The following is a 15985-nucleotide window of genomic DNA, read 5'->3' as shown; positions in this document are numbered from 1 at the left end:
TGTTTAAACTTAGTTAACGTGAAATTAACCCAAAACTACAATTTTTTGGGTAAGAACATGGATAAATTTGAGATTAAAATAACAAATTAAGATAAAACTTCAGATGGTGTTCGTACAGCCTCAAATGTTTCCTATTTTACGGATAATGCGTGTCTTTTACTGAACGATAATTTTAAATTAACCCAAATCAATAGCGTGAGCATTTGGTGGATGCCCTGCCATTTGGGGCTATACCTTACTCGTTACATGTTGTACCCCTAACGATTTTACTGAAGTAGAAGGTAATCTGAAAGATTTCTTTCATACGGAATAGATGGTGGTGGAGTTAGAAGCCAATGCGACAGATTCGGTTTATGTGGAATGGACGAGAGGCTAGGCACATAAAGGAATAGTGGCCACTTAAAGAGTGGATCGGTACTCGAGTAAAATAATTAACATAGTGAAATATAATTTCCCCCGATTACGGGAAAAAGCGTACGCGGTTCAGAAATTAGGAACGAGTTTACATCCATGTAAAACCTGTGAACGCACTCTATTGTAACAAAGCACAGAAAGCCAGACACAGAAACGTTTCAGACAGTACCTCTCAATAGCATAACGATCCTATAATAGAGGTAAAAATAGCGTTGATAAGGTATGTTTACCGGCGAATAAAAGTTATGGATATAAATGTGATGAAAATTAATAAAAAGGAAGTAAAACGGTCGTTTAATTTTTCACTCAAAATGTTTAACATATACACTTGGAATTAATTGCAACCAAAAGATAGGAGAAGACAAGTTACAAATATTTATTTGCTCTTGATTGCACGTTTGGAAACTTTCTAGCCTGGAGAGAAGCACCAAAACAAGATGAAGAGGCGTCTCTTTATTTTTTATTTTAGTAACGTCATTTAATTTAAAATTAATTCTGAAAACGGCTGTTAGTGAGCCAAGAGTCCTGTCCTTGACAATGCGCACAGTTTCCGTTAATACAATTCAGAAAGGAAAAATTTAATGGATTCTTACGTAAACAGTTTCGGCAAATTCATTACAAAAGAGGATGAAAGATGGTTTTTGTACAACGAATTTAAAATGTTCATTTTAAGATTAAAAAGAAATTTTACATTGTCAAGCAGCCTTCAAATCCATCTATTCATTCTTGTGACTTCTACGTTTATGTGCTATCAAAGAACTCTTCCGCGTACATGCATAGTCACATTGATCACAATTGAAGGGTTTTACACCACTGTGAATGCGTTGATGTGCGATCAAACTAATCTTCTGTGTACATTTATAGTCACAACGAGTACACTTGAAGGGTTTTTCGCCGCTATGAATGCGTTGATGCACGATCAAATTACCCTTCTGCGTGCTTGAAAAGTCGCACTGATCACATTTGAAGGGTTTTTCACCACTGTGAATGCGTTGATGTCTGATCAAATTAATCTTCTGGGTACATTTATAGTCACACCGAGCACATTTGAAGGGTTTTTCACCACTGTGAACGCGTTGATGTGTGATCAAATTTCTCTTATACTTGTGTGCATAGTCACTCTGATCACATTTGTGTTTTTCTTCGTTACCCTTTCTAACGTGACGTTGCAGATCCCTTTTATATTCAGTAGAACACTTTAACCGAAGTTTCTGCTTGAATTTACCTACAGAATATATATATAAAAGAAATATAAAACGACAATTTATAATTTAGTATCAAAAATAAAATACAGTAACATTCAAGCGAACTTAAAAGAAAAAAACGTAATGCTGAGGCCTCTACGAAAACTCAGTATTAAAGAAAAGAAACAGTGCTGATGAGTAAACGAGCATATCAACAAAAAGGGGATGAAGATTAACTTTAATGGCGAGGAGAAACCTTGGCTCGAAACCATTGAGAGTGGTAACTTATCGAAAGGGTTAAACTGGTCCATAAGTTATAGCTTGCTTTAATTAGAGACCGTGAAATTTTAACTTGACCACCTAGTTTTTTATTAGCACGAGGGGAATTCGCGAAACATCCGCCGCTTTTCGTTCAAGGTTTGATGACACCTATGACTAATCACCTATTTAGATATCGCGCTCTCATGGACGGCACGAGGTTGGCATAAACCCTTTAAACGAAAGTTATCACTTGAGATAACTCGCTTAAAAAGTTAGAGAATTGCCCCCATTGTTTCTATTTTTTATTTTTTAAAAAATGTTTTCAAATTCTATGTAACGATGCTTTAATAGTGGTTAATAATAAAGCTCAGATGTTACGGGTCCAGAATAGTATGTTCTAACAGGCCAGGGGTTCGCCGCATTACCAGTCTATAGAAGAACTCAATCAAATCAGTTTTAAAATTTACCGATATAAACCAGGCAGCTCGGTCAAATTCGGAAAAAATAAACATAAACAAATAAACAACTTCCGAATATATTTTAGATTAAAATTTGATCACTGAAACGGTCCTCAGACAAATACAGAATCCGCGGACATCTTGAAAAATGGCGGCTAGAAATGTGAAGTTTCTTAGTGTAATTTGTAAATGCATTGATTTTCATCAAATTAAGTTCTTGCGTGCTTCCAAGGGAACACTAATCTCATTTGAGGGGTTTTACTGGTTCGCGTTTTAATGGCACGTTATAAATTTCATCCTTACTAAGTTTGATACTGAATTAATTTAGCCTGGGTGAAGAAAAACCATTCACGGTAGAATTAACGATGTACTCATCACATAAAGTTTGCAAAAAAAAGGCATTAAATACGTAGAATTGTGTAGACGCACTTGAAAAGAACAGAATGCCAAGTTGTACGAACAAGCAATGTCGAAGAAAAGTAAAGGCTTTGATCACGTGAATCAGCGTACGCTTCAATAATATAAGCAGTATAACTACACTAAAGTGCGCAACTATATGGCGTCATGCCACTGTTATTAAGTATTTACAACCACAACGATTGAAAATAAGCATCGCTTAGGAGCTTTCGACCCAAGATTAGTTTTCATCTAAGTTTAAAGCGGAATTACGTCCAAAAGCAGGGAGGCCGTGTCTACATCATTCGCGTTTTACGGAGGGGGAAAAATACATTCGGATTGTATTACGAGCAGTTAAAAGAAATACGCGACTAGACTTTATACCGAGAAGGCGGAAATAGTTGCTTAGAAATATGATATCTCAATCTAGGTACTCAAGACTATTAAAGAATGAAATGACTTACCTGCAATTTCCGAACGAGGCGATGAGGTTTCACCTTCTGGATTCTTTGGAGCGACATCTTCAAATGTCTCCGAGCTGGACACCGAACTATTATGTTGAACTGCAAATGGAACTTCGGGTAAATCGCTTTCCATAGAGACGGGGGTCAATTCTGATAGTTCAATTGGGTTACGTTCTACTTCAGGAACATGCACTGGCACACACAATGAGCTCGGATCGACAAACTGTTCCACAGTTTGATTTTGTCCATCACTTTTCGTTGCATCTGTCACGGCGATTTCGGATTGGTTTTCATCAAGTTCGTTTTCTAGGACTCTTTCTAGTGAATCGCCTTCGACATTTGCATCAAGAGAAAGATCCAAATGTTTTACGGATTCGACATTCAATTCAGGAACACGAAATTGCTTCGATGGAGTTGTATTATCCTCAATTTCTAACTCTGTCGAGACACTTTGCGATTTACGATAAGAATCGTTAATGGTAATATTGTTCTCAAGAGGTTCTCGTGGCGAATCACTCTCCGTGTTCGTGTCAGGAGTCATTTCGAATTGGTTTTCAACCTTAATTTTAGATGAAGGCGCACTTTGAGGCAAACTGTCACTGTATTTCAGTTTAGGGACACATGGATTCGTAATTCGCTTTATAAACGCCATATTTTCAGTTTTTTTCAAGGTAGTTTCGGTGTTTGTATTGCCAACCTCAGTAACAGGTGATTCTTGACTAATATTTTCTTTACACAGGTTGCCTTGGACATTGTGCATCACAACAGGAAGGGTTAACTCCTGGCCATTAATTTCCATATCATTTTCAACGAGTTCAGTTTTCACTAATTCATCATTTGGAAATCAGTGTAATCCACTTTTCTCCGGGATCGACTAATCTGCTGAATGTCTGAACGTCTGAACTGCTGAAAATAGTAGAATTCCTACTATCAAATTCTCCCATCCTACCAAACCGTAAACTGTCTGAACCTTTTTTACTATTTTGCTGAAATGCCGAATTCTGAACAGTGAACATTGAAATTAAAGTAAGAGATCGTCTGAACCTTTTTGACTATTTTCCTGAAATGCCGAATTCTGAACAGTGAACATTGAAATTAAAGTACGAGATCGTCTGAACCTTTTTGACTATTTTGCTGAAATGCTGAATTCTGAACCGTGAACTTTGAAATAATGAAATAGAATGGAGACCGTCTGAACTTTTTTGACTATTTTGCTGAAATGCTGAATTCTGAACCGTGAACTTTGAAATTAATGTAAGATAGAGACCGTCTGAACTTGTTTGACTAATTTGCTGAAATGCCGAATTATGAACCGTGAATTTTGAAAATGAAATACAATGGAGACCGTCTGAACTTTTTTGACTATTTTGCTGAAATGCTGAATTCTGAACCGTGAACTTTGAAATTAATGTAAGATAGAGACCGTCTGAACCTTTTTGACTATTTTGCTGAAATGCCGAATTCTGAACCGAAATTAATGTAAGATAGAGACCGTCTGAACTTTTTTGACTAATTTGCTGAAATGCCGAATTCTGAACCGTGAATTTTGGAAATGAAGTAGAATGGAGACCGTCTGAACTTTTTTGACTATTTTGCTGAAATGCCGAATTCTGAACCGTGAATTTTGAAAATGAAATACAATGGAGACCGTCTGAACTTTTTTGACTATTTTGCTGAAATGCTGAATTCTGAACCGTGAACTTTGAAATTAATGTAAGATAGAGACCGTCTGAACTTTTTTGACTATTTTGCTGAAATGCCGAATTCTGAACCGTGAATTTTGAAAATGAAATACAATGGAGACCGTCTGAACTTTTTTGACTATTTTGCTGAAATGCTGAATTCTGAACCGTGAACTTTGAAATTAATGTAAGATAGAGACCGTCTGAACTTTTTTGACTATTTTGCTGAAATGCCGAATTCTGAACCGTGAATTTTGGAAATGAAGTACAATGGAGACCGTCTGAACTTTTTTGACTATTTTGCTGAAATGCCGAATTCTGAACCGTGAAATTTGAAAATGAAATAGAATGGAGACCGTCTGAACTTTTTGACTATTTTACTGAAATGGCGAATTCTGAACCGTGAATTTTGAAAATGAAATAGAATGGAGACCGTCTGAACTTTTTTGACTATTTTGCTGAAATGCCGAATTCTGAACCGTGAATTTTGGAAATGAAGTACAATGGAGACCGTCTGAACTTTTTTGACTATTTTGCTGAAATGCCGAATTCTGAACCGAAATTAATGTAAGATAGAGACCGTCTGAACTTTTTTGACTAATTTGCTGAAATGCCGAATTCTGAACCGTGAATTTTGGAAATGAAGTAGAATGGAGACCGTCTGAACTTTTTGACTATTTTGCTGAAATGCCGAATTCTGAACCGTGAATTTTGAAAATGAAATACAATGGAGACCGTCTGAACTTTTTTGACTATTTTGCTGAAATGCTGAATTCTGAACCGTGAACTTTGAAATTAATGTAAGATAGAGACCGTCTGAACTTTTTTGACTATTTTGCTGAAATGCCGAATTCTGAACCGTGAATTTTGAAAATGAAACAGAATGGCGACCGTCTGAACTTTTTTGACTATTTTGCTGAAATGCCGAATTCTGAACCGAAATTAATGTAAGATAGTGACCGTCTGAACTTTTTTGACTATTTTGCTGAAATGCCGAATTCTGAACCGAAATTAATGTAAGATAGTGACCGTCTGAACTTTTTTGACTATTTTGCTGAAATGCCGAATTCTGAACCGAAATTAATGTAAGATAGAGACCGTCTGAACTTTTTTGACTAATTTGCTGAAATGTCGAATTCTGATCCGTGAATTTTGGAAATGAAGTAGAATGGAGACCGTCAGAACTTTTTTGACTATTTTGCTGAAATGCCGAATTCTGAACCGTGAATTTTGAAAATGAAATACAATGGAGACCGTCTGAACTTTTTTGACTATTTTCTGAAATGCTGAATTCTGAACCGTGAACTTTGAAATTAATGTAAGATTGAGACCGTCTGAACTTTTTTGACTATTTTGCTGAAATGCCGAATTCTGAACCGTGAATTTTGAAAATGAAATAGAATGGAGACCGTCTGAACTTTTTTGACTATTTTGCTGAAATGCCGAATTCTGAACCGTGAATTTTGGAAATGAAATAGAATGGAGACCGTCTGAACTTTTTTGACTATTTTGCTGAAATGCCGAATTCTGAACCGTGAATTTTGGAAATGAAATAGAATGGAGACCGTCTGAACTTTTTGACTATTTTACTGAAATGCCGAATTCTGAACCGTGAATTTTGAAAATGAAATAGAATGGAGACCGTCTGAACTTTTTTGACTATTTTGCTGAAATGCTGAATTCTGAACCGTGAACTTTGAAATTAATGTAAGATAGAGACCGTCTGAACTTTTTACTATTTTGCTGAAATGCCGAATTCTGAACCGTGAATTTTGAAAATGAAATACAATGGAGACCGTCTGAACTTTTTTGACTATTTTGCTGAAATGCTGAATTCTGAACCGTGAACTTTGAAATTAATGTAAGATAGAGACCGTCTGAACTTTTTTGACTATTTTGCTGAAATGCCGAATTCTGAACCGTGAATTTTGGAAATGAAGTACAATGGAGACCGTCTGAACTTTTTTGACTATTTTGCTGAAATGCCGAATTCTCAACCGTGAATTTTGAAAATGAAATAGAATGGAGACCGTCTGAACTTTTTGACTATTTTACTGAAATGGCGAATTCTGAACCGTGAATTTTGAAAATGAAATAGAATGGAGACCGTCTGAACTTTTTTGACTATTTTGCTGAAATGCCGAATTATGAACCGTGAATTTTGGAAATGAAGTACAATGGAGACCGTCTGAACTTTTTTGACTATTTTGCTGAAATGCCGAATTCTGAACCGAAATTAATGTAAGATAGAGACCGTCTGAACTTTTTTGACTAATTTGCTGAAATGCCGAATTCTGAACCGTGAATTTTGGAAATGAAGTAGAATGGAGACCGTCTGAACTTTTTGACTATTTTGCTGAAATGCCGAATTCTGAACCGTGAATTTTGAAAATGAAATACAATGGAGACCGTCTGAACTTTTTTGACTATTTTGCTGAAATGCTGAATTCTGAACCGTGAACTTTGAAATTAATGTAAGATAGAGACCGTCTGAACTTTTTTGACTATTTTGCTGAAATGCCGAATTCTGAACCGTGAATTTTGAAAATGAAACAGAATGGCGACCGTCTGAACTTTTTTGACTATTTTGCTGAAATGCCGAATTCTGAACCGAAATTAATGTAAGATAGTGACCGTCTGAACTTTTTTGACTATTTTGCTGAAATGCCGAATTCTGAACCGAAATTAATGTAAGATAATGACCGTCTGAACTTTTTTGACTATTTTGCTGAAATGCCGAATTCTGAACCGAAATTAATGTAAGATAGAGACCGTCTGAACTTTTTTGACTAATTTGCTGAAATGTCGAATTCTGAACCGTGAATTTTGGAAATGAAGTAGAATGGAGACCGTCAGAACATTTTTGACTATTTTGCTGAAATGCCGAATTCTGAACCGTGAATTTTGAAAATGAAATACAATGGAGACCGTCTGAACTTTTTTGACTATTTTCTGAAATGCTGAATTCTGAACCGTGAACTTTGAAATTAATGTAAGATTGAGACCGTCTGAACTTTTTTGACTATTTTGCTGAAATGCCGAATTCTGAACCGTGAATTTTGGAAATGAAATAGAATGGAGACCGTCTGAACTTTTTTGACTATTTTGCTGAAATGCCGAATTCTGAACCGTGAATTTTGGAAATGAAATAGAATGGAGACCGTCTGAACTTTTTGACTATTTTACTGAAATGCCGAATTCTGAACCTTGAATTTTGAAAATGAAATAGAATGGAGACCGTTTGAACTTTTTTGACAATTTTGCTGAAATGCCGAATTCTGAACCGTGAATTTTGGAAATGAAGTACAATGGAGACCGTCTGAACTTTTTTGACTATTTTGCTGAAATGCCGAATTCTGAACCGTGAATTTTGGAAATGAAGTACAATGGAGACCGTCTGAACTTTTTTGACTATTTTGCTGAAATGCCGAATTCTGAACCGAAATTAATATAAGATAGAGACCGTCTGAACTTGACTATTTTGCTGAAATGCCGAATTCTAAACCGTGAATTTTGAAAATGAAGTAGAATGGAGACCGTCTGAACTTTTTTGACTATTTTGCTAAAATGCCGAACTCTGAACCGAAATTAATGCAAGATAGAGACCGTCTGAACGTTTTTGACTATTTTGCTGAAATGCCGAATTCTGAACGGAAATTAATGTAAGATAGACACCGTCTGAATTTTTTGAATATTTTGCTGAAATGCTGAATTGATAATATGCCGGGGGGAGGGCAACTAAATGAACTTCAAGGACTGGCGACAGAATTATAGTTATGGTATTTTTAGGACATACAAAATTTACCAAAACCATTCATTTTTGGTAGAGTAATCTGAGAAATTTCCAAATTATTGTGTGAAGAAAATTTTAGAAATTCCAAAAATAAGGAAAAGGCGAATATAAGCGGGAAGTTGGAAAAATTACATTAGCGATATTTTAGTTTCTAAAAAAAACAATAAACCAATATTTTGGGGAAAAGGCACTATTTGGTTTTTAAGTAACAAGGCTTTCTCAACTACAATTTGCTTTTTCCAAAATTTTTATACTCAAATAAAATGAGACCTTTTCTGAAATTTTTCTCAATTAAAATCCACCTTTTTCAGAATTTAGATGCTTACTTTATTTGCAACACAAATAAAATGGGACCTATTCCTATTTTTTTCTCAATAAAAATCCACCTTTTCAAATATTATAAGCATCAATTTCATAATTTTAGTAGATTCTGCTTTTATTATTCTCTATCTTACATTAATTTCAAAGTTCACGGTTCAGAATTCGGCATTTCAGCAAAATAGTCAAAAAAGTTCAGACGGTCTCCATTCTACTTCATTTCCAAAATTCACGGTTCAGAATTCGGCATTTCAGCAAATTAGTCAAAAAAGTTCAGACGGTCTCTATCTTACATTAATTTCGGTTCAGAATTCGGCATTTCAGCAAAATAGTCAAAAAAGTTCAGACGGTCACTATCTTACATTAATTTCGGTTCAGAATTCGGCATTTCAGCAAAATAGTCAAAAAAGTTCAGACGGTCTCTATCTTACATTAATTTCGGTTCAGAATTCGGCATTTCAGCAAAATAGTCAAAAAAGTTCAGACGGTCTCCATTGTACTTCATTTCCAAAATTCACGGTTCAGAATTCGGCATTTCAGCAAAATAGTCAAAAAGGTTCAGACGGTCTCCATTCTATTTCATTTTCAAAATTCACGGTTCAGAATTCGGCATTTCAGCAAAATAGTCAAAAAAGTTCAGACGGTCTCCATTCTATTTCATTTTCAAAATTCACGGTTCAGAATTCGGCATTTCAGCAAAATAGTCAAAAAAGTTCAGACGGTCTCTATCTTACATTAATTTCGGTTCAGAATTCGGCATTTCAGCAAAATAGTCAAAAAAGTTCAGACGGTCTCCATTGTACTTCATTTCCAAAATTCACGGTTCAGAATTCGGCATTTCAGCAAAATAGTCAAAAAAGTTCAGACGGTCTCCATTCTATTTCATTTTCAAAATTCACGGTTCAGAATTCGGCATTTCAGCAAAATAGTCAAAAAAGTTCAGACGGTCTCCATTCTATTTCATTTTCAAAATTCACGGTTCAGAATTCGGCATTTCAGCAAAATAGTCAAAAAAGTTCAGACGGTCTCTATCTTACATTAATTTCAAAGTTCACGGTTCAGAATTCAGCATTTCAGCAAAATAGTCAAAAAAGTTCAGACGGTCTCCATTGTATTTCATTTTCAAAATTCACGGTTCAGAATTCGGCATTTCAGCAAAATAGTCAAAAAAGTTCAGACGGTCTCCATTCTACTTCATTTCCAAAATTCACAGTTCAGAATTCGGCATTTCAGCAAATTAGTCAAAAAAGTTCAGACGGTCTCTATCTTACATTAATTTCGGTTCAGAATTCGGCATTTCAGCAAAATAGTCAAAAAAGTTCAGACGGTCACTATCTTACATTAATTTCGGTTCAGAATTCGGCATTTCAGCAAAATAGTCAAAAAAGTTCAGACGGTCTCCATTGTACTTCATTTCCAAAATTCACGGTTCAGAATTCGGCATTTCAGCAAAATAGTCAAAAAAGTTCAGACGGTCTCCATTCTATTTCATTTTCAAAGTTCACGGTTCAGAATTCAGCATTTCAGCAAAATAGTCAAAAAAGTTCAGACGGTCTCCATTCTATTTCATTTTCAAAATTCACGGTTCAGGATTCGGCATTTCAGCAAAATAGTCAAAAAAGTTCAGACGGTCTCCATTCTATTTCATTTTCAAAATTCACGGTTCAGAATTCGGCATTTCAGCAAAATAGTCAAAAAAGTTCAGAGGGTCTCTATCTTACATTAATTTCAAAGTTCACGGTTCAGAATTCAGTATTTCATCAAAATGGTCAAAAAAGTTCAGACGGTCTCCATTGTATTTCATTTTCAAAATTCACGGTTCAGAATTCGGCATTTCAGCAAAATAGTCAAAAAAGTTCAGACGGTCTCCATTCTACTTCATTTCCAAAATTCACGGTTCAGAATTCAGCATTTCAGCAAAATAGTCAAAAAAGTTCAGACGGTCTCCATTCTATTTCATTTTCAAAATTCACGGTTCAGGATTCGGCATTTCAGCAAAATAGTCAAAAAAGTTCAGACGGTCTCCATTCTATTTCATTTTCAAAATTCACGGTTCAGAATTCGGCATTTCAGCAAAATAGTCAAAAAAGTTCAGACGGTCTCTATCTTACATTAATTTCAAAGTTCACGGTTCAGAATTCAGCATTTCAGCAAAATAGTCAAAAAAGTTCAGACGGTCTCCATTGTATTTCATTTTCAAAATTCACGGTTCAGAATTCGGCATTTCAGCAAAATAGTCAAAAAAGTTCAGACGGTCTCCATTCTACTTCATTTCCAAAATTCACAGTTCAGAATTCGGCATTTCAGCAAATTAGTCAAAAAAGTTCAGACGGTCTCTATCTTACATTAATTTCGGTTCAGAATTCGGCATTTCAGCAAAATAGTCAAAAAAGTTCAGACGGTCACTATCTTACATTAATTTCGGTTCAGAATTCGGCATTTCAGCAAAATAGTCAAAAAAGTTCAGACGGTCTCCATTGTACTTCATTTCCAAAATTCACGGTTCAGAATTCGGCATTTCAGCAAAATAGTCAAAAAAGTTCAGACGGTCTCCATTCTATTTCATTTTCAAAGTTCACGGTTCAGAATTCAGCATTTCAGAAAAATAGTCAAAAAAGTTCAGACGGTCTCCATTCTATTTCATTTTCAAAATTCACGGTTCAGGATTCGGCATTTCAGCAAAATAGTCAAAAAAGTTCAGACGGTCTCCATTCTATTTCATTTTCAAAATTCACGGTTCAGAATTCGGCATTTCAGCAAAATAGTCAAAAAAGTTCAGAGGGTCTCTATCTTACATTAATTTCAAAGTTCACGGTTCAGAATTCAGTATTTCAGCAAAATGGTCAAAAAAGTTCAGACGGTCTCCATTGTATTTCATTTTCAAAATTCACGGTTCAGAATTCGGCATTTCAGCAAAATAGTCAAAAAAGTTCAGACGGTCTCCATTCTACTTCATTTCCAAAATTCACGGTTCAGAATTCAGCATTTCAGCAAAATAGTCAAAAAAGTTCAGACGGTCTCCATTCTATTTCATTTTCAAAATTCACGGTTCAGGATTCGGCATTTCAGCAAAATAGTCAAAAAAGTTCAGACGGTCTCCATTCTATTTCATTTTCAAAATTCACGGTTCAGAATTCGGCATTTCAGCAAAATAGTCAAAAAAGTTCAGACGGTCTCTATCTTACATTAATTTCAAAGTTCACGGTTCAGAATTCAGTATTTCAGCAAAATAGTCAATAAAGTTCAGACGGTCTCCATTGTATTTCATTTCCAAAATTCACGGTTCAGAATTCGGCATTTCAGCAAATTAGTCAAAAAAGTTCAGACGGTCTCTATCTTACATTAATTTCGGTTCAGAATTCGGCATTTCAGCAAAATAGTCAAAAAAGTTCAGACGGTCACTATCTTACATTAATTTCGGTTCAGAATTCGGCATTTCAGCAAAATAGTCAAAAAAGTTCAGACGGTCTCTATCTTACATTAATTTCGGTTCAGAATTCGGCATTTCAGCAAAATAGTCAAAAAAGTTCAGACGGTCTCTATCTTACATTAATTTCGGTTCAGAATTCGGCATTTCAGCAAAATAGTCAAAAAAGTTCATACGGTCTCTATCTTACATTAATTTCAAAGTTCACGGTTCAGAATTCAGCATTTCAGCAAAATAGTCAAAAAAGTTCAGACGGTCTCTATCTTACATTAATTTCAAAGTTCACGGTTCAGAATTCAGCATTTCAGCAAAATAGTCAAAAAAGTTCAGACGGTCTCCATTCTATTTCATTTTCAAAATTCACGGTTCAGGATTCGGTATTTCAGCAAAATAGTCAAAAAAGTTCAGACGGTCTCCATTCTATTTCATTTTCAAAATTCACGGTTCAGAATTCGGCATTTCAGCAAAATAGTCAAAAAAGTTCAGACGGTCTCTATCTTACATTAATTTCAAAGTTCACGGTTCAGAATTCAGCATTTCAGCAAAATAGTCAAAAAAGTTCAGACGGTCTCCATTCTATTTCATTTTCAAAATTCACGGTTCAGGATTCGGTATTTCAGCAAAATAGTCAAAAAAGTTCAGACGGTCTCCATTCTATTTCATTTTCAAAATTCACGGTTCAGAATTCGGCATTTCAGCAAAATAGTCAAAAAAGTTCAGACGGTCTCTATCTTACATTAGTTTCAAAGTTCACGGTTCAGAATTCAGTATTTCAGCAAAATAGTCAAAAAAGTTCAGACGGTCTCCATTGTATTTCATTTTCAAAATTCACGGTTCAGAATTCGGCATTTCAGCAAAATAGTCAAAAAAGTTCAGACGGTCTCCATTCTACTTCATTTCCAAAATTCACGGTTCAGAATTCGGCATTTCAGCAAATTAGTCAAAAAAGTTCAGACGGTCTCTATCTTACATTAATTTCGGTTCAAAATTCGGCATTTCAGCAAAATAGTCAAAAACGTTCAGACGGTCACTTTCTTACATTAATTTCGGTTCAGAATTCGGCATTTCAGCAAAATAGTCAAAAAAGTTCAGACGGTCTCTATCTTACATTAATTTCGGTTCAGAATTCGGCATTTCAGCAAAATAGTCAAAAAAGTTCAGACGGTCTCTATCTTACATTAATTTCGGTTCAGAATTCGGCATTTCAGCAAAATAGTCAAAAAAGTTCAGACGGTCTCTATCTTACATTAATTTCAAAGTTCACGGTTCAGAATTCAGCATTTCAGCAAAATAGTCAAAAAGGTTCAGACGATCTCTTACTTTAATTTCAATGTTCACTGTTCAGAATTCGGCATTTCAGCAAAATAGTCAAAAAAGTTCAGACGGTCTCCATTCTATTTCATTTTCAAAATTCACGGTTCAGAATTCGGCATTTCAGCAAAATAGTCAAAAAAGTTCAGACGGTCTCTATCTTACATTAATTTCAAAGTTCACGGTTCAGAATTCAGCATTTCAGCAAAATAGTCAAAAAGGTTCAGACGATCTCTTACTTTAATTTCAATGTTCACTGTTCAGAATTCGGCATTTCAGCAAAATAGTCAAAAAAGTTCAGACGGTCTCCATTCTATTTCATTTTCAAAATTCACGGTTCAGAATTCGGCATTTCAGCAAAATAGTCAAAAAAGTTCAGACGGTCTCTATCTTACATTAATTTCAAAGTTCACGGTTCAGAATTCAGCATTTCAGCGAAATAGTCAAAAAAGTTCAGACGGTCTCCATTCTATTTCATTTTCAAAATTTACGGTTCAGGATTCGGCATTTCAGCAAAATAGTCAAAAAAGTTCAGACGGTCTCCATTCTATTTCATTTTCAAAATTCACGGTTCAGAATTCGGCATTTCAGCAAAATAGTCAAAAAAGTTCAGACGGTCTCTATCTTACATTAATTTCAAAGTTCACGGTTCAGAATTCAGTATTTCAGCAAAATAGTCAAAAAAGTTCAGACGGTCTCCATTGTATTTCATTTTCAAAATTCACGGTTCAGAATTCGGTATTTCAGCAAAATAGTCAAAAAAGTTCAGACGGTCTCCATTCTCCTTCATTTCCAAAATTCACGGTTCAGAATTCGGCATTTCAGCAAATTAGTCAAAAAAGTTCAGACGGTCTCTATCTTACATTAATTTCGGTTCAAAATTCGGCATTTCAGCAAAATAGTCAAAAAAGTTCAGACGGTCACTATCTTACATTAATTTCGGTTCAGAATTCGGCATTTCAGCAAAATAGTCAAAAAAGTTCAGACGGTCTCTATCTTACATTAATTTCGGTTCAGAATTCGGCATTTCAGCAAAATAGTCAAAAAAGTTCAGACGGTCTCTATCTTACATTAATTTCAAAGTTCACGGTTCAGAATTCAGCATTTCAGCAAAATAGTCAAAAAGGTTCAGACGATCTCTTACTTAATTTCAATGTTCACTGTTCAGAATTCGGCATTTCAGCAAAATAGTCAAAAAGGTTCAGACAGTTTACGGTTTGGTAGGATGGGAGAATTATATAGTAGGAATTCTACTATTTTCAGCAGTTCAGACGTTCAGACATTCAGCAGATTAGTCGATCCCCTTTTCTCCTATTTTTTAAACAATTAACAATAACTTTCATTCTTAAAGTAATTCTCTTTCCAATCGAGTATGAAAGTGAAGGATGTTGCATACCATCAGATCTTTGATTCGCCATTCCAACTCTTTAATGACCCTATTGAGTCTTTCAATTTCGTCTATTTGCTTATTTATCGTTAATGATGTTTTCACTCTCTCTTTTGCCATTTTTGAAATTAAAACATTACACTAAACAAAATGAGATTCCATTACAAAACAATCTTCGGAGTTTCTTTGGCTAAACGTATTTTAAAGGGGCAAGCGAGAAAAAGAGGAAGATGATGACACGCAAGAAGGGGATCAGCAACAAAGGCCCTCGTCGGGTTTCTTTGTTAATAAAGAAACGAAGGACGTGTTGCCAATCCCCTTAGCTTTGTGCCAATCCTGATAGGTGTTTTCACCAATAACCTTAATTAATTAACCCACTCCTAGAGTTTGGTTCTATTTCAAGGGACACCTGATTCAACAACTGTCCATTTAAATTTTCTCATATCTCTGTGCTTAATTTCACACTGCTAAAAAACCCCTATGCTTAGAAAAATACCTTAGCTTCCAGTTTCCTAACTCGATCATCTCTAGCTTTTACTTCATTGATTAGATCATCTTTGCTCAAGTGATCATAGTTACAATCTTCTTCGTAGTCCATTTCCTAAAAACAAAGTTTCAATAACTTAACTCAGTTTGCCTAAAACAAGGAATATTCCAATAACTGCCCAAAATACCTCTTTGACCGCCAACCTTTGAAGATTTACTAAACTCATTTCGGAATTTTGAAAAGAGAGTTGGTGAGATTGTAAATCATCCCTAAAATAAAATAATTCTTCGAACTTAAGGTGTATAAAAAACTAACAAATAACAAGAAAAGTTTCCCCACGCATTGTAGCTTTCACTATCAAAGCTAAGAAAACATGGCAAAGCTTAACTAGTTCAAACAAATT

The 15985-nt window shown here is 35.1% G+C and overlaps 1 protein-coding gene across 3 annotated transcripts; it reads right to left on the bottom strand.

Moving 5' to 3' along the window:
* Nucleotides 1-691: 691 nt before the first annotated feature.
* On the bottom strand, nt 692-15696 carry LOC149679355 (uncharacterized). 3 transcript variants are annotated; one of them, XM_089835093.1, is made up of 5 exons: nt 15592-15696; nt 15105-15236; nt 3349-4002; nt 3178-3276; nt 692-1639 (listed from the first exon to the last, which is right to left on the bottom strand). In XM_089835093.1, the coding sequence occupies exons 2-5, from the start codon at nt 15124-15126 to the stop codon at nt 1131-1133; spliced, it is 1284 nt and encodes a 427-aa protein (XP_089691219.1). In that variant the 5' UTR covers nt 15127-15236; nt 15592-15696; the 3' UTR covers nt 692-1130. The 3 variants fall into 3 exon arrangements, with proteins under 3 accessions (XP_089691219.1, XP_089691217.1, XP_089691218.1); XM_089835091.1 differs by having other exon boundaries at nt 3178-4002; XM_089835092.1 differs by lacking the exons at nt 15105-15236; nt 15592-15696 and adding an exon at nt 4148-4562 and having other exon boundaries at nt 3178-4083.
* Nucleotides 15697-15985: the final 289 nt, after the last annotated feature.

The sequence above is a fragment of the Phalangium opilio genome, unplaced genomic scaffold, assembly GCF_054372755.1.
Source record: "Phalangium opilio isolate 3A_F unplaced genomic scaffold, DU_Popi_V2 ptg000041l_1, whole genome shotgun sequence".
Lineage (NCBI taxonomy): Eukaryota > Metazoa > Arthropoda > Arachnida > Opiliones > Phalangiidae > Phalangium > Phalangium opilio.
Note: the sequence above shows the minus strand (reverse complement) of the source record. Positions and strands in the feature narration are given on the sequence as shown.

Excerpts from the sequence above, each read along its gene's own strand:
- LOC149679355 (XM_089835091.1), bottom strand. The coding sequence starts at position 15,126 with ATGGCGAATCAAAGATCTGATG. Across the intron at positions 4,003-15,104 it reads GGCGAATCAAAGATCTGATG|TGAAAACTGAACTCGTTGAA; the intron begins GTATGCAACATC and ends ATGATGAATTAG. Across the intron at positions 1,640-3,177 it reads GCCTCGTTCGGAAATTGCAG|GTAAATTCAAGCAGAAACTT; the intron begins GTAAGTCATTTC and ends TATATTCTGTAG.